The sequence below is a fragment of the Rhipicephalus microplus genome, chromosome 8 (genome assembly GCF_043290135.1).
Source record: "Rhipicephalus microplus isolate Deutch F79 chromosome 8, USDA_Rmic, whole genome shotgun sequence".
NCBI classification, from domain to species: Eukaryota; Metazoa; Arthropoda; class Arachnida; order Ixodida; family Ixodidae; genus Rhipicephalus; species Rhipicephalus microplus.
The window spans coordinates 68,409,646-68,431,256 of record NC_134707.1 but is presented as its reverse complement, the minus strand read 5'-3'; the positions used below and the strand labels follow the sequence as shown (position 1 = coordinate 68,431,256).

The 21,611-nt window shown below is 45.5% G+C and overlaps 1 protein-coding gene across 7 annotated transcripts in view; it reads right to left on the bottom strand.

Moving 5' to 3' along the window:
• Positions 1 to 21,396, bottom strand: part of LOC119165863 (uncharacterized) — a 91,024-nt gene extending 69,628 nt beyond the window's left edge. For 4 of the 7 annotated variants that reach the window (XM_075870576.1, XM_075870575.1, XM_075870570.1 and 1 more), the window contains exons 1-2: positions 19,779 to 19,871; positions 12,612 to 12,700 (exon numbers count right to left, since the gene is read on the bottom strand). In XM_075870576.1, the coding sequence (XP_075726691.1) occupies positions 12,612 to 12,668 (57 nt within the window). In that variant the 5' untranslated portion in view covers positions 12,669 to 12,700; positions 19,779 to 19,871. Of the gene's footprint in view, positions 1 to 12,611; positions 12,701 to 12,830; positions 12,939 to 14,146; positions 14,373 to 19,778; positions 19,872 to 21,214 lie in introns of those variants that run through there. The other 3 variants (XM_037417888.2, XM_075870573.1, XM_075870571.1) reach the window with 3 other exon arrangements.
• Positions 21,397 to 21,611: the final 215 nt, after the last annotated feature.

Genomic DNA, 21,611 nt, shown 5'->3' with positions numbered 1-21,611 from the left:
GAACGTTTTAGCCGTTGACACAACACATGCAGACACGCTGGAGAAGCTTCGAATGATGACAGAGTTTGGAGATGTCAAAGTACGAGCGGTTGTACGAGCCGAGTCAAAGTACGAGCGGTTGTACGAGCAGTACGAGCCGATGACTAGGACCTGCACTGCAGGTGTCATTTACGACATTGACTTGGCAATCCCAAACACGGATCTACCCGTTCTGATAAAACCGGCGTACGAAGGAGTGGTCATTAAGCATATAAGCCGCCTCGGGAACAGCCGCTGCGTTAAGATAGTCTTTGAGGGCGACTCAATCCCTACGCACGTCAAGGTGGGACATTTCCGGCATGTGGTACGGCATTTTGTCCCAAAGCCGCTTCAGTGCCACAAGTGTTTCAAGATCGGTCATGTCGTGGGCATCTGTGTGAACTCCACCGTATGCCCCCGGTGCGCGGAGGCGCACACGGTAGACACCTGTTGTGCAACAACTTATAGGTGCGGCAATTGTCGAGGTACGCATGAGGCCACGTCTAAGGAATGCCCAAGACTCAAGAAAGAAATGGGTATCCTGAAAGAAATGGTCAGGGATAACTCCACCCATAGAGAAGCTTCACAGAAAATCCGGCGTCGACGTCGCCACCGACGGAAGCGCTCCAGTCATGGTGATATTCATGCACCACCTCGGTCTACACCACCGTCAACATCCAGTAGAAAGCCAGAGAGTACAAGAATACCTCCACCGGTGAAGCCTCTCTCCCCTGAAGACTGGCCGGTGCTTGCGAACGCACGGCCTTCCGAACAGCCTTTCCGCTCTCTGCTCCCAGTGAAAGCCAATGCTGCTGATGACGAGGCTCCAAAAGCAGATCGTCAAGTTATTCCTATGCTGCGATCCATTGTGAGTGTCATCAGAAGCCTTCTGACAAGCATCGATACGCCAACTGCTAAGAGCGGCCTACTGGTGCTGGACGCGCTGAGTCCGGTCCTTGCAAGCCTCCAGTAAAGCCATGGCCGACAATCACAAGTCGTTCCGTGAGGAGGTCAGAGAAGCGTCGATTTTTCAGTGAAACGCAAGAGGTCTGAGATCTCGCATATCTGATTTTCGCCAGTTTGTTCATGTGTACCGATTTCCTATCATGATTATATGTGAACCGAAATTATCGCACCCAATCAGATTATCCGGCTACGAGTCATTTTTCTCTTCAAGTGACATCGAAAGTACCAAGGTTGTTGTATTTATTCGCCGGGAGCTTACTTACGTCGTCCAGCCAGTGCAACCTCACGACGGCAATCAGTATGTGTGCTTGTCTGTTAAAAAAGGAAAGGTGACATTCGCACTTCTAGGCGTGTATATATCCCCGTCAAGTCATTTCGACGCCAACAAACTAGACGGCATACTAAGGGCACATCCGGGTCCGTGGGTTATCACCGGGGATTTCAATGCGCATAATCCCATCTGGGGAAGGTCAAGGCTTAATTCAACGGGACGACGTCTAGCATCATTGGTTTCCAGCCATGGTCTCGTCCTTCTGAATGACGCCAGTCCTACGTTTTTACGAGGCACTACATATAGCAGCTGCCTTGATTTGTCCTTTGTTTCACGCCGATTTGCTACACGGGTAAAGTGGTTTTTGGACCTTGAAACACACGGAAGCGACCACATCCCCACTTACCTGAAGATTAAAGGTATTTCGAACACGTACTCCTCTACCACAACACAAAGAATAGATTGTAGTGTGTTCAAAACTCAACTTGAGGATGCTTGTGAAGAAGGCCTATCCAATGGTCTTCAGCAAGCTATTAAGGAAACTGCACATGCGACTATGCGCAAAATAATATGCTCTTCGAAGTACTCTGAATATGACCTCGAGCTGGAGCGACTTCTTGCGATACGCCGTCGTGCCGAAAGACGATACCGACGCACCAATTCCACAGACAATCTACGGACAGCCCGGCGCATCCAAAAGAAGATACAACGGCGCCTTGACAAATTAGACACCCAACGATGGAGGAAATTTTGTGCGTCGCTAGATCCTCATAAACCACTGTCTCAGATATGGAGAATTGTGCGAGGCCTACGTTCTGTTCCAGAGAAGCGTTTTTCCTTCAAAGCCCTTGCACTTTTTCATCGCCGGCATGAAATTGAGGTAGCAGAAGATTTCTGCGCTATGACCGTGGGCCAGACAGCGTACACAAGCCTACATACAGTGAATCATATCCCTCACTCACGGGACCCACGCATGGATCTACCGTTTACATCACAGGAGCTCGATGCGGCGCTCGTATTATGTAATAAGTCGTCGTCAACTGGCCCGGATGACATCTCATACAAGATGCTGTGCAACCTTGGTAAACGGGCACGAGAAGCACTCCTTAACATCTTCAACGATTCCTGGCAAGCTGGCGTCGTTCCGCAAGATTGGAAGATTAGCCGCTTGGTACCGATCCTTAAGCCTGGCAAATCTCCCCTGGACATTGCCTCTTACCGACCGATCGCACTCTCAAGTTGCGTAGGAAAGGTAATGGAGAGAATGATCTTGGCCAGGCTTGAATGGTACCTGGAATACTATGAGATATATCTGAACGCCATGGCTGGTTTTCGCCTTCACCGATGTGCGATCGACAATTTTATAGATCTCATCACATATGTCCAGCAACAAAAGGCAGGTAAACGATTATCTGCAGCTATGTTCCTTGACGTAAAAGGAGCATACGACAACGTTCTACATGACGCCATCCTCGAAGCCATCGAGTCAGTGGGCCTAGGCGGGCAACTGTATTGTTGGACACGCAGTTATTTACAAGGGCGGACCTTGTTTGTGAACACTGCAGATGGTCCAACTTCCCAACACCCAACGCATCGTGGAGTCCCGCAAGGTGGCGTCTTGAGTCCAACCCTCTTCAACCTCGTTCTCATTGGTTTTGTAGAACGATTACCAAGTGTGGTCAAGTTATTCATGTACGCTGACGACATCTGCGTCTGGACATCTGGCGTGACAAGGCCTCAGGTAGGCGCAAGACTTCACAAAGCTGTGACGTTGTATCAGTGTACCTCAAGGACCAGGGTCTGAAAATCTCGCCAGTGAAATGTGCATTGATTGCTTTTAGTCGAAAGCCAATGAGACCATACGCTGTATCAATCGATGGCCAAGTCATAACATATGTCAGGACGCACAGATTTCTAGGCGTATTCATTGATAGAGACCTCTGCTAGGGCCCAAATGTGGCCCACTTGAAGATGAGGCTGACAGAAATTGCTAACTTATTCAAGTATCTCGGAGGAAAAACCTGGGGGACTTCTGTACATGCTTTCTAAAAGTAATTTCGTGGTGTGACAAATGGCATATGCCTGTTAATTTCGCTAAAACAGTTTTTATGAGAATTACCCTTAAAAAAGACCCTCTTTTGTTCCAGTACTCCACCAACAATACAATTCTGTCAGAAGTAACTCAATACAAGTACCTTGGTCTCTGGATTACAAAAAATCTATCCTGGTCAAAGCACATAGATTTTGTAGTAGCTAAATCTCTCCGTAAACTTTTTTTTCCTATGGCGTTCTTTAAGATCAACCACACCAAGTATTCGTCTCCTCGCTTACAATGCCATTATCCGTCCTATACTGGAGTATGCTGTGGTCATATGGGACCCGTTCACTCAGACTGATATCCAAAAACTTGAAAGGGTGCAAAAAAGGTTGTTAGGTTCATTTATAACTCGTACGGTCCTACTTCAATTACAAAACTTCTCTTGAAAAGCAAATTCCCAAACATTCCGGACCAAAATCGAATATTGCGCTTAAAATTTCTTTTCCAGTTAATAAAAGGTCACTATGCAGTTGACACATCACATATCGTTCACTTTTCATTGGGTTACGGAACAAGACAGAGACACAATCTTACTATCTCTCCATTGATGCAACAAACAAATTGTTTCAAATATTCTTTTTTTCCGAGGACTATCGTGGATTGGAACAATCTAGATAATGATGTTGTTACCCTTATTACATTGTCTGCATTTGAAGAGTCACTGCAGAAATGATTGTTATCTATGTTTGTACCTTGCTTTTTGTTGATTCTCTTGTCTCGAAGAATCACTGCAGCTATCAGTTACATAAGTTTGTATTACATTTGTTTTTTTGAGTGTTTGTTTGCCTGTTTCCACTGATGTTTATGTTTATGTTTTGTACCACCCCTGCTATGATCTTGTAAAAGATCGCAGTATCAATAAATAAAAAAATGCAATGATGCAATTGTACAAGACGCTTTTTCTTGGCTATTTGCGCTACAGTTTGCCTGTGTTGACCAACACCTGTAGAACCAACATTCGGACTCTCGAAAGCATCCAGGCCATGGCTCTGCGAGTTTGTCCGGGGCTACCGCGATGTTCATCAACAGCTGAGACAATCGAGATCGCTAATGACTACCCGCTAAAGACGCATCTCATGATGGAAGTGCTCAGAGCACACGTGAGGCATCTTACTCGTGCCCCTGCCCATCATCTAGCTTCACTGCCAGAAGCCCGACCTCGTGCCTCATTTTGCCAGACAGTCTTGTCATATCGCACACGCATTCCTACGGGATATACAACTCCATCGAGGATTTCAACTCCCCCATGGAGTATGACCTGTGCATATGTTGAACTCACGGTTCCAGGCATAGGGTCAAAAGCCCGGCTCTCGTCTCCAGCGCTAAAGCAGCTTTCTCTTCTCTTGTTATATGAGAAATACAGTGACCATACTCATCTATATACTGACGCTTCAACTAAAGTGGATGGGTCTGCAGGGTCGGTGATCTTTCCTGCAACAGCGACAACGGTGAAGTTTCGTTTATCCCACCAGGCATCATCGACAGCTGCGGAACTTGCTGCTCTACGTAGCGCAATTCAAGCCATTAAACACCAAGAAGCCAAGAAATGGAGCGTGTTCACGGACTCTAAGGCAGCACTACAGTGTTTGATATTCGCCTTACGCCGGGGACCTCATGAACAACTAGTGCTGGAAATTAGAGAGCTGCTTCACCACCTCTTCGACGAAGGACACAGAATCACGTTTCAGCCGCTTCCAAGTCACTGCGGCATATTGGGCAACGAACATGCCGATGCAGCTGCCCGATCAGCACACGAAGATGGTGAAGAAAAATCTATACCATTTTCAAGGACTGATGCTGCAATGACCATCCGAAAAATCGCTAATGCAGAATTAAAATCCCTGTGGAACACCGAGTGCTTACGGCACACGCGACTGCGAAGACTGGACACGTCTCGTCGACTCCGGCCTCCGTCTGGACTCTCCCGACTCGAGACAACGGTGCTTTGCCGACTATGGCTTGGTGTCGCCTTCACCAAAGCTTTCGCCTTCCGAATCGGCATGGAAGACAGTGCTGCTTGCGGTCATTGCGGCAGCGATGAAACTATAGAGCACGTTCTCTGTCACTGGCCTCGTTACAGCGTGCAAAGACGGCAACTAGCTGCTGCGTTAGCTCGCCTTGACGACAGACCTTTGTCTGAACAATCAGTGCTGGAAAGACGACATGATTTGTGTGCTCACAGAAAATCAGTGAAGGCCTTACTGAACTTTTTGTGTGGCAGCGGCCTATTGTGCAGACTGTAGCACCCCAGCTCCCCCCCCCCCTCCTTTTTTTTCTCGCGCGCGTCTATTTCCCTCTTCGCTTTCTTTCCAATCTTTCTTCCCTATTCCCCCTTCCCCTATACAGGGTAGCAAACCGGATGCTCCATTTTCTGGTTAACCTCCCTGCCTTTCCCTCATTTTATTCTCTCTCTCTCTCTCTTCGAGCCTCCTGTGTTTGGGCTTTCAGATGGCTGTGCTCTCAATGGCGACACCGCAATAGGCGTGGTTGGGTCAGATTCTAGTTAGGAATGACTGTGTTGCTGTGCAACGAACGATGCGAGTTATTCTGGCGCATGAAACTGAACTGTAGGTTCCGGGCTTAACTGAGTACGCTGCGAGCTCTTCTGCTCTACTCCGACCATAGTAAACGTGTGAGACCTGAGATGAGCGTTGTGAGCGACCGAAGATCCACGCGACGGAAAAACAGGAGGTTGGTCAATGCGTGAAGGCTGCTTTTGACTGAGACGACCGAGTGCGGTTGTCTGTGGATGGTGGGTTACAAGCAAGTCTTCGTCGTTGTCATCATTGTATTTTTTAAACCAAACGATCACTTGTTGTTTTATCTTTTCCCATGACTCATCGTTTTGCGTTTTGAAATATGTGGGTGAGGTAGAATGTGATGGCCTCACCGGAGACGTAGTCGGTAAAGTTGGCGATCATCTCCCGTTCCGACAATGATGCAGCGGCTGTGTGGAGCTCGAACAGGTTGAACCAGTCCTGTACAGGTGCATCGTACGCTGCTCCGGCGTACTTGGGGATGGGAAGATCGGTCGATGATTCGGTCATGGTGCTGGTCGCTGTGTGCGGCTAGGAGATTATTCCGTAGTCGATTTATGGCCAGGGTGTCTTGTGGAGAACTCCATCGATGATGAGACACTGATGAAGTGGCTGGGAGGTCTTCATCCTGTCGACTCGTGTGACGCTATGATGAATGGGCGACGTGGCCTGGCTCATTATCATCATCATCAGCAGCAGCAGCAGCAGCCTGACTACGTCCACTGCAGGACAAAGGCCTCTCCCATGTTCCGCCAGTTAACCCGGTCCTGTGCTTGCTGCTGCCAATTTATACCTGCAAACTTCTTAATCTCATCTGCCCACCTAACCTTCTGTCTCCCCCTAACCCGCTTGCCTTCTCTGGGAATCCAGTCAGTTACCCTTAACGACCAGCGGTTATCCTGTCTACGCGCTACATGCCCGGCCCACGTCCATACCCCATGTGAATTCCATTCTGTCTATTTCTCCTAACCACCCCTGCCTTCTTACGTCACACACACACACACACACACATATATATATATATATATATATACAAAGGCCTCTCCCATGTTCCGCCAGTTAACCCGGTCCTGTGCTTGCTGCTGCTGCTGCCAATTTATACCCGCAAACTTCTTAATCTCATCTTCCCACCTAACCTTCTGTCTCCCCCTAACCCGCTTGCCTCCTCTAGGAATCCAGTCAGTTACCCTTAACGACCAGCGGTTATCCTGTCTACGCGCTACATGCCCGGCCCACGTCCATACCCCATGTTAATTCCATTCTGACTTCTTCCTCCGCTATTTCTCCTAACCACCCCTGCCTTCTCACGTCACATGCACACACACACACACACATATATATATATATATATATATATATACGGCACTCTGATTGATTGATTGATATGTGGGGTTTAACGTCCCAAAACCACTATATGATTATGAGAGACGCCGTAGTGGAGGGCTCCGGAAATTTAGACCACCTGGGGTTCTTTAACGTGCACCCAAATCTGAGTACACGGGCCTACAACATTTCCGCCTCCATCGGAAATGCAGCCGCCGCAGCCGGGATTCGAACCCGCGCCCTGCGGGTCAGCAGCCGAGTACCTTAGCCACTAGACCACCGCGGCGGGGCTACGGCACTCTGGTAGGTATAGTAATTTGACTGACTGTGTATAAACGAAACCTCGGTGCACGCAAAGTGGTGAGGCAAATAGCGATTTGCGATGGAAAATTCGTAGCATGGCTTCATAAAATGACCAGCCTTTTTTCGTAGCAAAGCCGTTTCTGACTAGTTGCCGGCGTACCCTGTCTGTGTAAAAAAAAAGCGTCCAAGCGGAAGTTGTGGCACGTCTGGCTTCCGTTCATCACTTACTGGCCTTACGTTCCGCACGCCGCCTCATCGTCAAGTATGTCTCTTTCTCAGGCAATACGACACGTGACGATGCCTCCTTTCGTGTCCTTTTTTTCTTGACCCAGAGTTTAGAGGCAGCGCTATTGTCAGCAACCGTCATCCTTAATATTGTTCGACGCCTTTCTCTTGTGCAGTCCTTCTGGACTAGTTTACTTCTATGCATTTCTTTTTGCTGCTACTTCTTTCTTCCTTCCATGAAATAGGCATCGGTACAGACGCGTGTCGTTTACTCTGAGTAAGAGCAGGGGAAATAGAAAGAACCCTGACGCACAGAGTTGTGCGAAAGCGCACAACATGACGCGAAGGTTCTGGCTGCAAAACGAGCCGCCTCGGCCACAGCTGCTGGGTTCGCTGGCTTACCTCTACGGAGTTGGGGGGTATTTATGAATATACTTTCTGCAATTACACTTAAGTTCATAGTCAAACAGGGCCAAGTCTATTAAGAAGTTATTTCAAGATTGTGCGCAGTATAGTTATCAGAACAGAGATAGCTGAGTATCTGATGAGCCATATTTGGAGCGTGCTTTTGGGCTCATGCTAAATTTATGATGACAATATGAACATAAAAAAACTGGCAGATCCCACGTACAGTGGGAAACGATGATATTGTCACGGGATCGTGACGTGGCCGAAGACAGGAGACTTTGCGTTGGAATTTAACTGTTTATTTGGGCGAACCTGTGCCCGGTAAACGGAAAGTCCGATTACAATAGCAGTCTTGGACTGATAGCGGTGAACGGAGCGTCGGCCGTCGATAAACTACTGACAAGCGGCAAAGTGCGTCGGCATTTATACTCTTGCCATCGAATGTTCTAGCATTATCGCTGGCGGTGGCCTAGGTTCCAGAATAATCTGTGCAGTTCGCAGAGTGGGCGTCATCTTATCGAAATGATCTACTAAAGTCCAGAAGCTTCTCGAAAACTGCGCGCACGTTTTGTGCTGAGGATTGTTTAGTGTTTTGGGGCGATAACAAAACTTGAGAAATGCAACGTGGCCTTGCCCCCTCTGAAAAAAAGGCATCGTCTCAATGTTTTAAATAAAGATGAAGGTACAATAATAATGCAAGAGAGTACAATGAATAAATTACGATACAATATTAAAACAAAAAACACTGTTTCAGTTTGTTAACGCGCATGAAACGGCTTGAGGTGCGCGACATGGACGACTTCAGGTCACGATCGGCGTCGTTGAGAGTTCGTGATGCCGTCGGCGACAACCTCGTAATCAAGAAGGCCGAGACGTCGAACCACCCTGTACGGTTCGAAGTACCGTCGCAGAAGTTTTTCACTTAGTCCACGTCGGCGTATTGGCGTCCACTCCCAAACACGTTCACCTGGCTGGTATTCCACGAAGCGTCGTCGAATATTGTGATGGCGGCTGTCGTTCGTCTGTTGATTCTTGATGCGGCGATGCGCGAGTTGTCGGGCTTCTTCGGCGCGTTAAAAGTACTCACTCACATCGAGGTTTTCTTCGTCGGTGACGTTGGGTAACATGGCATCGAGCGTCGTTGCCGGGCTCCTTCCGTAGACCAATTTGTATAGAGATATCTGCGTCGTCTCCTGCACCGTCGTGTTCTTTGCGAAGGTCACGTACGGAAGAATGGCGTCCCACGTCTTGTGTTCGACATCGACGTACATTGCCAGCATGTCGGCGATCGTCTTGTTTGGCCGCTCGGTGAGGCCGTTCGCCTGTGGGTGGTACGCTGTCGTCCGGCGGTGGTTTGTCTGGCTGTATGCCAAGATCGCTTGAGTTAGGTCAGCAGTAAATGCCGTTCCTCTGTCGGTGAAAAGGACCTCCGGGGCACCGTGACGTAGGACAATATTTTCGACAAAGAACTTAGCTACCTCGGATTCAGTGCCTTGTGACAGGGCTTTCGTCTCGGCGTAGCGGGTGAGGTAGTCGGTAGCTACCACGATCCATTTCTTTCCGGAAACCGACGTCAGGAACGGCCCCAGTAAGTCCATACCAATCTGCTGGAAGGGTCGGTGAGGTGGTTCAGTTGGCTGCAGAAGTCCCGCCGGCTTTGTCGGTGGTGTCTTGCGTCGTTGACAGTCCCGACATGTCCTCACATAACGAGTGACGTCGGTGGTAATACGTGGCCAATAGTACCTTTCTTGTATCCTCGCGAGCGTGCGAGAAACACCGAGGTGCCCTGCTGTTGGATCGTCGTGCAGGGCCTGCAGGAGTTCTGGTCGCAGAGCTGAAGGCACCACAAGGAGGTACTTGGCTCGAAGCGGTGAAAAGTTTTTTTCTTTTGGAGAAGACCGTTTCGCAGGAAGAACGACGAAAGTGCGCGCTTGAATACCTTCGGGACTTCGGCAGTCCTGCCTTCGAGGTATTCTATTAGGGCCTTAAGTTCCGGGTCGGCCCGCTGTCGTTCAGCGAAGTCGTCGGTAGTTATCGTTCCTAAGATGTAGTCGTCATCCGGGTCGTCGGGTGGTGGTTGGTCGACAGGCGCACGAGATAGACAGTCGGCGTCTGAGTGTTTCTTGCCGGACTTTTAAACGACGGTAATGTCGTATTCTTGAAGTCTCGGGCTCTATCGTGCGAGGCGACCTGAAGGGTACTTCAAGGTGGCTAGCCAACACAAGTTGTAGAGGTCGCTCACAACTTTGAAGGGCCTGCCGTAAAGGTAGGGGCGAAATTTTGACGTAGCCCAGATGATGGCGAGGCACTCCTTTTCGGTTGTGGAATAATTCGCTTCTGCTTTGGATAGCGATCGGCTGGCGTAACTAATAACCCTTTCAAGTCCGTCAACCCTCTTTCAAGTTCGTCAGCCCTCGCGATAACAAAACTTGAGAAATGGAACGTGGCAATATGCGAAGCACGAATGAAAAATGTTGATATGTCCCTTTAAGATCCGCACAACGTTATGAGGTGGAGCTAAATTATGCCAGGCATGACTTTCTTGTCATACTTATTATGTTTTAATGTGTCATTTACCTTCATCGATTCACGTTACGTGATACCAAATTGTGGACCGAGCGAAACGACCGAGAACTCGCTATTAGCGAGGTATGCTGCCATGTTCTCACATGACACGCCTGGCAGGATTATGATGTTTGCACCACTCATATATTTCGTCATTTATTGACGTCACATAACCCCAATTTTGGTATATGTGGAGCTAGGAAAACGGCCGCGAGATTATCAAGAAGGCCCAATTATATACTTCAATGTAGCATTGGCGCACGCGCAAGCTGGGCCCAGCGATGCTACATTAGCAAAACGCGAGCACGCTCTAGTTTGACGCCAGGTGCGACCGGCATGACCAGCGTCCGTCGGGGTGGCCCGATGGCAACCGGCGCAAAATTTGCGTAATTGTATTACCCAGACAACACTGCGTCTCTCTCTTTTCGTGACGGAGGAACGCTGGAGGCGCTGAAACGTGCATGCGTCAAGGCAACGCCGTGTGGAGCGCGCCTGCGAGTATATGGCAGGACCGGTGCCTGGCGTGGCAACGCTGGCGTGACGCGACGAAATGAACGCCGGTGAGCACGCGCACCGCGTCAGGTCGAAATCTCTTGAAACCTTGACTGCGGCATGTAGTCATGTTCTCACGTGACAAGCATCTCATGATAATCATGTTTGCACAAGTCAAATACCTTCGTCATCTGTTTGCGTCACGTAAGTTCAAGTTCGCCATATATGAAGCTAGCGAAATAGCCACGAGCGCATCATGAGTGTGGCATGTAGTCATGTTGTTACATGACAAGCCATTCGTGATTATCATGTTTGGATACGTCATTTACCTATGTCGTCCGTTCGCGTCACGTAATACCGATTTTGATACGTGTGAAGCTAGCGAAACCATCGCGAGTGCGTCATGAGTGTAGCTTGTAGTCATATTGTCACATGACACGCATCTCATTTTTATCATGTTTACACCAGTATCATACCTTCGTCATCCATTCACGTCCTGCAATACCAAATCTCGTATAAGTGAAGCTAGCGAAACGCCTGCCAGCTCATCAAGAGCGTGACATGTAGTCATGTTATTACAAGACACGCATGTCACGATTTTTATGTTAGGGTCTGTCGCTTGTGTTCGCAATGCAATCATGTCATTATATACGAGTTTTGCAAAATGGCGTGTGAACGAAACTACTGCAAGAGCTGCAGGACCATGAATGCAGACAACGCAAATCAACACATTCATGCCATGAGTTTCAAGTCATGACTAGTCAAATATGCTCTTCATACAGACTTGTTATGCCATACCAGGTTTCGCATTGATATCATTATCGAAACGGTCAGGAGAGCTAAATGGCGTAGGCGGCTAGATAGATAGATAGATAGATAGATAGATAGATAGATAGATAGATAGATAGATAGATAGATAGATAGATAGATAGATAGATAGATAGATAGATAGATAGATAGATAGATAGATAGATAGATAGATAGATAGATAGATAGATAGATAGATAGATAGATAGATAGATAGATAGATAGATAGATAGATAGATAGATAGATAGATAGATAGATAGATACGCTCAAAGTCGCCGAAGTTCGCATAGAAATGCTTCGCATTTAGAGCTATGTGCAGATTGTCCAAACGATTGTCTCGAATCATCATCATCATCAAAATTCCTCCTATATAAATATGTTGATGCTGCTGCTCAAAGCAAAGTAGGTCTAACAGTACACTTCGATTTTTGGTGGAGGTATTGGCAAACCAACCATATTCAAATCCCTTTAGTGGTGCGCAATAAATGGCTTCTAAGTATAACGCGAAATAGACAAACCTTGACAAGGTTGTGCTTCGGCCTGTACTTGCTACTTAGTTAAGCTATATGTTGCTATTAGCAGAGGAAAAATACTTACCTTGTACAAAATGTAACATAGAGAGATAATAAAAAAAGCCCAGCAAGTGTACAACATCTAGGCGAAATGCCTCCATCGTATTGGGTTAGCTGAAAGACAAACCTGTCTTAGCGTACATTCCGGCATTGATATGTACATTCTTAAAATCTGCTTTAAAAGCACACTTTTAGCGTTCTGCAGGTAGCACTCCTTCTCATGCTCGTTTATGTAATGACTTACTCTTCACGCTATACTTTTATTATTCATCGTTTCAATGCATTTTTTGCTACGCCATTCCTAATAACGTGCCACTAGTTTTCGATGAACAGCTGCGGCGTAATATGAAGACAAGCATGCCATTTATAACACCTATGTTAACTGTGCCAGCAGGATTGTGCGTTATGCACTGTCGCTTCGAATAGCTCAAGCAAATCGATCAAATAGCATATTCAAGAAGGCTTTTTATATACGTAAGTCAAAATATAGACAATAAGTTGAAGCAGCTGTTTCTTTAAAGCACTTACTTCATACGTCGTAGGTGCGATTATCTTTTGTTATACAACGCTACCCTGTGAAAAGGTTTCCCAAATGACTGCTCAGTTTAACCAAAAAGGGTGCTTGCTAGTACAAAAGACAAAATATGTGCAAAAGAGAGCACACTTACAGTACGAAATGCGCTTTCTTCCTTTTAGAGAAAAGCGCCCTTTTTGGAGTAACCACAGGATTGTTCGCACCACGTGCAAACGACTTATCGGCGCCAACCTAAACCTGTTTCCTTCCATACGGTACCGTAGCCTGGTGTGGTATAGTAGTTGGTGCACGCGAATGCTTGTTGTGTGGTCATAAGTTGGAATACTGCGTGCTTTCTCTGAATTTTCGGCAATTTATTTGCGAATAGCATGCTTGCATGTCAACTGTACATCTGATTGCGCGCCTAGACGCCGTTCAAAATGCTGATCAATACAACCATTATGTCACTTCTTTTGCCCCAAATCACTGTTGTTTCCTTGAACAGTAACCGCGAAAACTGGAATAACTTTACAATTACCTCATGAAGTGAGACATAGCTATGACAGGTTAGTTACTCCTCTATAGAAGGAACCTTGGTACAGCTTTTCTTCCTTTATTTCGCAGAGTGATGTGACAGAGCAGTATACTAAAGGAGGTGGTTCGGAAGAACTCTCAGTTAAACTAGTCGTAGGCGGGCTGTAAAAGAAATAGCTTGAATAGGCATACTTAAGCCTACACGTCCATAAACACATACACACGGCACACATACGCTTCAGTATGTGTGGAAACACATGCTTATGTCCTGGGCACATTATATAGCACGGTGTAAATGACCTTGAAAGCGATTGCATATGTATAATTGTGTTGCCTTCCATTATCTTTGCGCTTTCAATTGATAATAAACCGTCGCAAAATACATCCTACTTTTATTATTTGTATCTTAGTACCCGTGTGCAGTCTTACTACAGAGCGGTGCAGTTAGGTACGGTTTCAGTGCGAAATAAAACACCGGAAATATGATGTTTATTCAGTCATGTCCAACCTACCCGATTAGATGGTTGTTTATAGGTGTGGTGAATGGCGCTATTGGCTTCACGGTGTAAGAAAAAAAATCACAGCGTATCCAGGAAGTGAATGATGATGAGTGGGGCGAAACGTCCATCCGTCGATCCATCCGTGCGTCCATCCGTCAGTGCATGCGTTCAAGCATCTGATCTTGTTCGAGAATGCAAACGGCACGCGGGTAACACTGACAAGAGGCGAGTCAATGAAGCCGAGCGCGTCTTCAACGCACCCGCCGCTCTGCTTCGTCTATGTCCCACTAACGAACCGCCACGTACGGCGCCTATCCCGGAGACTGACAGAGGCACTCGTTCTCCGCGCACTCAAGAAAAGTGCGCGGAGACGCCAACCGGAGAGTAGCGGCACTTTAGAGAGTGGCGGGAGGGTAACGCCGTCTAGGAAAGGAGACGTGAAGTGGTCATTCATTTCCTTAGCCTTCTTTTATTTCTCGTTTATTCTTTCGGTTACGCATGGCAAGTGACAAAGGTGAACAAAGACGATAGGTTCTGACGTGCAAAACGCCTTCATGGGCTCTACCCAATGCATTCGCATTTCCTCACGATTATTTTCGGGCAGGTGGGGCCAATATTTATTTTGTTTTTATGTATTTATTTTAAGCATGGAGCATTTTAACGTCGCACCTACTGACAAATCTGGCGTCGGCGAAGTCATCGATAACCCAGCTGCGCGTGCTCGCGTTAGTGGTCTCATGCCACATGCTGGCATATCGTCTACGCCGACTAAGTGAAATTTAGTCGGCGTTGATATTGTGCCTACTGTCCCTCCCCTTTTCTTTCTCGCTTTACAAGGCTGACGCAGGCAGCGTCTGCTAGTAAACACCGACTGCTATCACTGCACAACCATTCACTGCCCTGGATAGTGCGTTTAGAATTCAGAGAAGGGCATATTCGGTTTTTGCTTGACCTGACAATTCGCTCAACGAGTGTAGGCAATAGAAGTAACAGTACGTGAAACCAGCAGTCTGGCACAACGCATCATCCGCGTTTCACCAGTGGTTGAATGCAATGCTTCTCCTTCAGTTAATAAATATAAAGACAAAATAAAAACTAAACATTCCCAAATTGTACCTAATTACGCAACATTTACGTAATACTACCGCTACTATGCAGCGTGGTGGGTACGGTTGGTTTTCCCACAATATTTTTCATTGATTGGTGATCTAATTATCAGGCGTATTTTTAGCGTTGCCTCCTTTTCATTTGTTTTCCTGGTTAACAGCCTTTATATAATCGTACCTTTACTCACACATGTTTTGGTTTTTACATCTGTCATTCACGTCGAGTAGTAGTTCTTGGACGGAAGAAAATTGTGTGGTCTTACAGTAATTCGTTCCTGAAGTATCCTCTTCAGCCCAGTCGACATTTTGCTCGCTGAGAGCGCAAGTGGAGTACATGGTTTTACAGCAAGACGAGACAGATGTGTGCAACAGAGCTATTCAGTGTTATTTAACACCGTTTGGACTAAGGTTGCCAACACTCAGCGCATAAAGGCGTTGACAAAATTGCAGTCAACTCCTTCGGAACGTGCAGAATGGGACACATCCGTAGCAATGACGCATTGCAGGAGCAAATGCCGTGGTCATAATAATTTACTTCACTTTACTTTTACTTCTCGCAGATGCTGACATAACTCCGCCGACCAATAGCACTGCGAGAGAAAGCCGCAAGATAAAAAGGACACGTTTCAACGGCTTTCTTAAGTGTCAGCAGCCACGCAAGCGTCTCTCGCTTCAGGAACCAAGAAATATTCAGTCCAACTTCTGTTGACGAAACCTGATCACTTGGCAAAAAAAACTTCTTTGTGATCTTTATAATCAAACATTGTGCACAGTCGCGAAATTATTTGTGTTACGAAAACACGTCGAAGATGGACCCCGCCATTACAAGTGCCACCTGAGCACCAAGGGACAACCGTTGCTTTGCGTTTCACATATACTTCCCCATTTTGCAGCTCAATATTAAGTTGACGTTGTTCGGTGAAGTGCCCAGCTTTCAAGGCTTCCAAGAAGCTGTCTTCGTCAAGTTTGTCATTTGGAAAATGTTATCGGGTGCTGAGCGAATGCTGTCAACATCAGAGTGGTTTTTTGATAGTTTGCATACGGCGTTGAAAGGCATTTCCCTAAGCCGGAGGCTCTATTGTGCTGCGCGACCTAAAAGTTTGTTGTGTTTACTATGAGGTTTACTTGAAGTTCACTAAGCTGCTAATAACGTTTACTAAGACAACATTGTCGTATTCAAAGCAACACTTTGATTGTTCTACCCTTACCTTCATTGAGATGCTTCAGGCTGGTTTTCGGACATGATACCCAAATTACATTATTATTAACACACGTTACCCGAATACTTGAAGCACTGTTTCATAAAGTCAAAGGTGTTCATCAATGTTTGATGCGTAGACAGTTATGCCATCCTAGTAGACAGTGCAAATATTTTCCTTCAAGCCTGTCAACACGGTGTCCACCACGAGTTGAAATGCCAAATGCGTCGAATGACTTCCAGACTTCCAGTGAACCGAGAAAGCAAACTTTTTAAAAGCTGACCTGTCTCTTACATCTTAAAAATATAGTGTAAAAAGGGTGTCTTTTTGTCGCATAACAATAGTCGTCATCAGGCTTGCGTGCGCTTCCTTTCTTGAAAACTCGGCGCTGGCCACTTCCCTATCGAGAATGCAATGTAACCCTGATAATGGGCATGTCGATCGTGACCGCAATGTACCGGGCGCGGGGCGATAGCACAAGGATGGAACGCAATATAGATTACGATTATTGTTGTGGGACAAAAAGACACCCTTCTTACTCGCTCTTTTTTTAGAGTGTATTCTAAGGACTGCCGTTTAGCGTTACATCTTTATATGGTACCATGATAAACTGTAAAATGTGAAAGAAGTTCTTTCGAATTGTTCATGGAGGTTAAAACAATCAGTGGATAATTTCTTTCATTAACCTTGTAAGCCTAGAAGGTAACCACCAATTGCCTGGAGATTCAAGGCCACGCTTCTTCGTTTCCCCGGTGCGACCTCTGCAAGTGTGTAATGTCCAAAGAAATTACTAAACTGTCACAAAAGAAGAACGTGCTTTCGTAAGCTGTGTCTTAGTGCTGTGGTCAGGACCCAAACATGCAGCTGTTAGCATTGCAATATAACACGAAATCTGCAACAGCCCGCCTCCTTATGCAAGTAAAGTTTCCGCAAAGGCTACAAGAGTATAGTACAAGGAGTGTTCTTTTGGGGCTACAAGGACATTCCTTTGGTGCACGAATTTTCGAAAGATGGCTTGCCTAAAATTCGGACGCGCAAGAAGCTTTTTAGAGAGCGACTGCATAATACACATCTGGCAGTCCACAGACTTGTGCCTATGGAACCAACTTATAAGCATTGTTGTAGTGACATTTGTTTTGTTGGCATGGCGGAATAGGCTGAGCATTTCTTTGGCGTACATACTGATTTTTGCAGCGAAAGATGTTATGCCAGCACAACAAGCCTTGTTTTCGGTGCAGTAGTTTTTCGCCGCCGCCACCGGCGTTTGTAACCACTATCGGGTGAACTAACGAAAAGAACTAAGTAAAAAAAAACATTAGAGACGTAATGTCATTCAAAACCGGCTCTCGTTTGTGCCAGTTCAGTGTAGCACTAAGCCACTCCAATGGTTAAAACTTCATTGCTTCACACTTCACTGCAAACTGACCCTATGCAGGCTTAACGTCGTGAGGAGAATCGCGTTAGTATAAATGATGAAGCGTTTCAGAACAGCAAAGAAACTACCAGTCGTCACACAGTATGCCCATTGCGTAACGACAGGTTTGTCAAATCAATCAGCCCATTCAAAAGCTTCAGTCTCCGCATTGAAAAATACTGCACATAAAATTTTTGCAATTGTGATGAGTGTTCCGCGCTTCTCCTAAAAATGACGAAATATGTTAAAAGCAATGGCCCCTGCTACGCCGAAGTTACGACAATTCATGACGCAGTCGGTATTCTGCGAGTGCGTTTTGCGCATTAACTCAAAGACTTTTTTTTAAATAGCTCCAGAAAGACTGTTCTTCCAGCTTTTGCTGCGAGTGTGCTGCAGCTTCCAACCAGGCTTGGTGTTTTTCTTCACACTCACAATTATTCATCATTGTGTGTTCTCGCTGTTTCTGGACAGATATAAATTGGAAGTCAGTGGTGGCGCATACCCGCGTACTGCGGTCCGTTTTATAGCAATGTACTACCCGTGTCTGGCAAAATTTCTTTGACATTGTAGACAATAACATTTTCAAGTTATTCGTGTCATGAGCAAACCGGCCCATCCGTCCGGCCTCTCAGCCTCGCACAGTAATTTTGGTCTACTCAAAATGACACAGTCACGAGAGCACCCGGATTTATGTGAATAGAAAAATGAGGGCGTAGATGAAAACGCTCAACTCCTGCAGTACGCTAAGATGCACTTCCCAACATAATTAACGTAACCCAAATTACGTGGTAGTGGTTGAAGAGAAAGTTACATCGGATGCATGTTAATCAGGAGTGTACACTTATTTAACACAAGGAAGAACTAGATGCTGAATAAAAATGAAGTTGCGTTGAAAAACATATTTGCAAGAGCAGGCATTTACCACCTTAGATTGTTGCGGCACCGAGTTGGTCATATCCAACTTCGGTTTTCTCTACATGTCTTCTTATATCCACGTAGCAGTAGGATAAAACAAGAACTAATTCCATGGATCGCCAAAAAATCTTATCTCCAAGCAGTGAGTCTCCTTACCAAACTACAATGCAAGTGACGGGGTGATTCTTGTGGATTGTCAATCGGAAAAGTACGTAGCCTAGCATTGGTATAGAACCAAAAATGTCTATAATGTCACTTCTCGCAATGCGGTCACCGTTTCAAATCTTAACATTTATTTTTTAAATGTATAAAGAACCACGCAAGCAGTTTCGATTAGCTGCAATACCAAAGCCGCGTCATTTGAGCTCCAGTAGACTGAACCACTATTGCAAAGACTTCAACAGAACGAGTAGAACGTGACAGGCATAGCGGACGTATAGTATTGTAATAGCTGTAATGGGTATAATAATATCCCAACAAAGGATGTTCTTCCTAATCCAACCCCACGGGAGGATTGAGAAACAAAGTTTATTTCGTTCGATGCGTCAGCATAATCAGTCAAGCAGTGCGTTTATTTCTCGCCTAAGGTAGTGTTCATTAGAAGTGCATATTTTTCGTAGAATGTCGGATTGCCATAGATACAGTCCCTGTACGGTCGCCTTCTGCCCCTGTCATGGTATGTTTTCACATTCATAATGCGTGGAAACGTATTTTATCAACATAACACTCCTATCCTATGTTTTGCATTGTATTCAATCTTTGTTTCTATATGTAATTAAAAGAGACCGGATAATCACACCTTTCTAATTTCGTTGTATTACGGTTTGGTTGAGAATATTCAAGTGTACCTTTAAGATGAATAGCGACGTTTAATGGCGCATATTTATAAAATATGGCAGCATTAAAACACGTGTTTAAGCAAACAAGTGTTAGTGTTTAAGCCAGTAAAAGTAGGCTGCACCAACAACTATCACAAGCGAAAAAGAAATAAGATCCAAAGTGAGTCATACTCAGCCAATTTTTTTTTCCGCTACAGAACTTATTGATATGAAGCACTTGACGTATTATGACCCTCAACGTCTCCACAGCATTACACTTTGAACGCAACAGACTTTCAAAACTATACAGCCGGGTCTTATATACAGGGTGCCCCAACTATCTTTAGCCAAAGATTAAAATATGCTGACACATGCAATGATGACGTCAATAAATGCATGTTGGTGAGTGTTTCCTGTAGTGAGTCAGACTATTCTCTGTGTTCTGAATAATTGCCTAATTAGGCACTTTTATTACCTAACTTTCTCAGCAACGAAAATGGGCTGGACATTCCAATGAGAAAGTTCTTCATCAGTGTCCAAAGCGTCGGACTAGACAGTTTGGAGCTTTACATCTGTTAGTTTTTAAAGCTTTCCTACCAACTGCAAAAGCCCGCGCGATGCACAAAATACCATGCGACAAGCCCGCTCGCATGCCAGTGTGCGCAATGATTCTAGTGTTCCCTAACGTTAGGCGCACGAACGACCCAGTTTCCTGATTGTGATGTCTCGTCTGGGCCGCAACAATAGTAGTGGCTTCGCGATTAACACTTTTCGCTATCAGCCACAAAATAAATAACCGTTGTGACTGCTTTTCACTGTCATGAAAACGAAGCGTACAGATTGTAGGCGGAACGTTAGGGAGCACCTGAATCACGGTGCACGTAGGTGAGCCACAGGCTTTGACACGTTATATATCTTTGTAATTTGCGGCCATTTGTAGTTAGCAGAAAAACACTGATAACTAACACATACAAATTATTAAACTGTCTTATCGGACAGTTTGCAGATCAATGTACAACTTTCTTGTTGAAATTCTTGACCCATCAATGTTGCTTAAGAAGTTTGCTAAAATGGTCTATTTAAACATTTGATCTGAATCCAAAAATAGTCTGATTCACTCCAGACAACTTTAAGCAACATGCATTTGGTGGCGTCGTAATTTATTGTGTCGGCATATTTTGAACACTCATTAAAGTTAGCTGGAGCACACTGTATTAGCACAAAAAAATGCTCCTAATCACCATTGCGAGCTGGCAATAAACGTTGCTTGTCTTCATTAGTACAGAATATCTAGTCTTTTGCCATAGCTACCAAAAACTTCCAAAGATAATTTATGCTAGAGTACAAGACTGATTGCAGCCGGCGAGATTCCGGTACCATGCGTGAATGAATGTACGGTAGGTCAGAAAATTCAATACCATGTCAAAGTTCTTTCCAAATTACTGTGAGTTGGCATCTCGTGCATAGTATAGTCTCTTCTTATTACAACTAAACAGTCCTGTATACTTCATGAATATGCTATATCACACTGACAAACATGTCGTAACTGGGTTTCACTACGCGAAACCTAGTTACGACATGTTGACGTACACGTGTTGAAGAAGGTGGCTAAACGTAGCATGACTTACCAAAAGTCTTCAAACGTTCGGTACTTGTTTCTCACTCGGTGCAATCTATGGAGTGTTGACTGAAACATCTGTGCTCAATAGATACGTACTCAATTTTATGTATTCATGTATAAGGAACGACGCGTTCTACCCTATAAATAAATTCAGACATTCCACAGTGCTTGCCTCAATCACAGCAATCTTAACGTGTTAAAAGTGTTTTGAAGTTGTCCTCCCCGTAGAGATCTTGACGATGCAGCCTAAAGTTGGTTCTTTCATTATCACAACTGCGTCAGAGCATACACATCCGATGCGGTAAATGTCGTCTTGACAAATCCTTTCAAAAATTTTGTAGCCGCTGTCACCACTTCGTTCGCAGCTCATCATTTACACTTTGCCATAATTAAATCAACAAGAG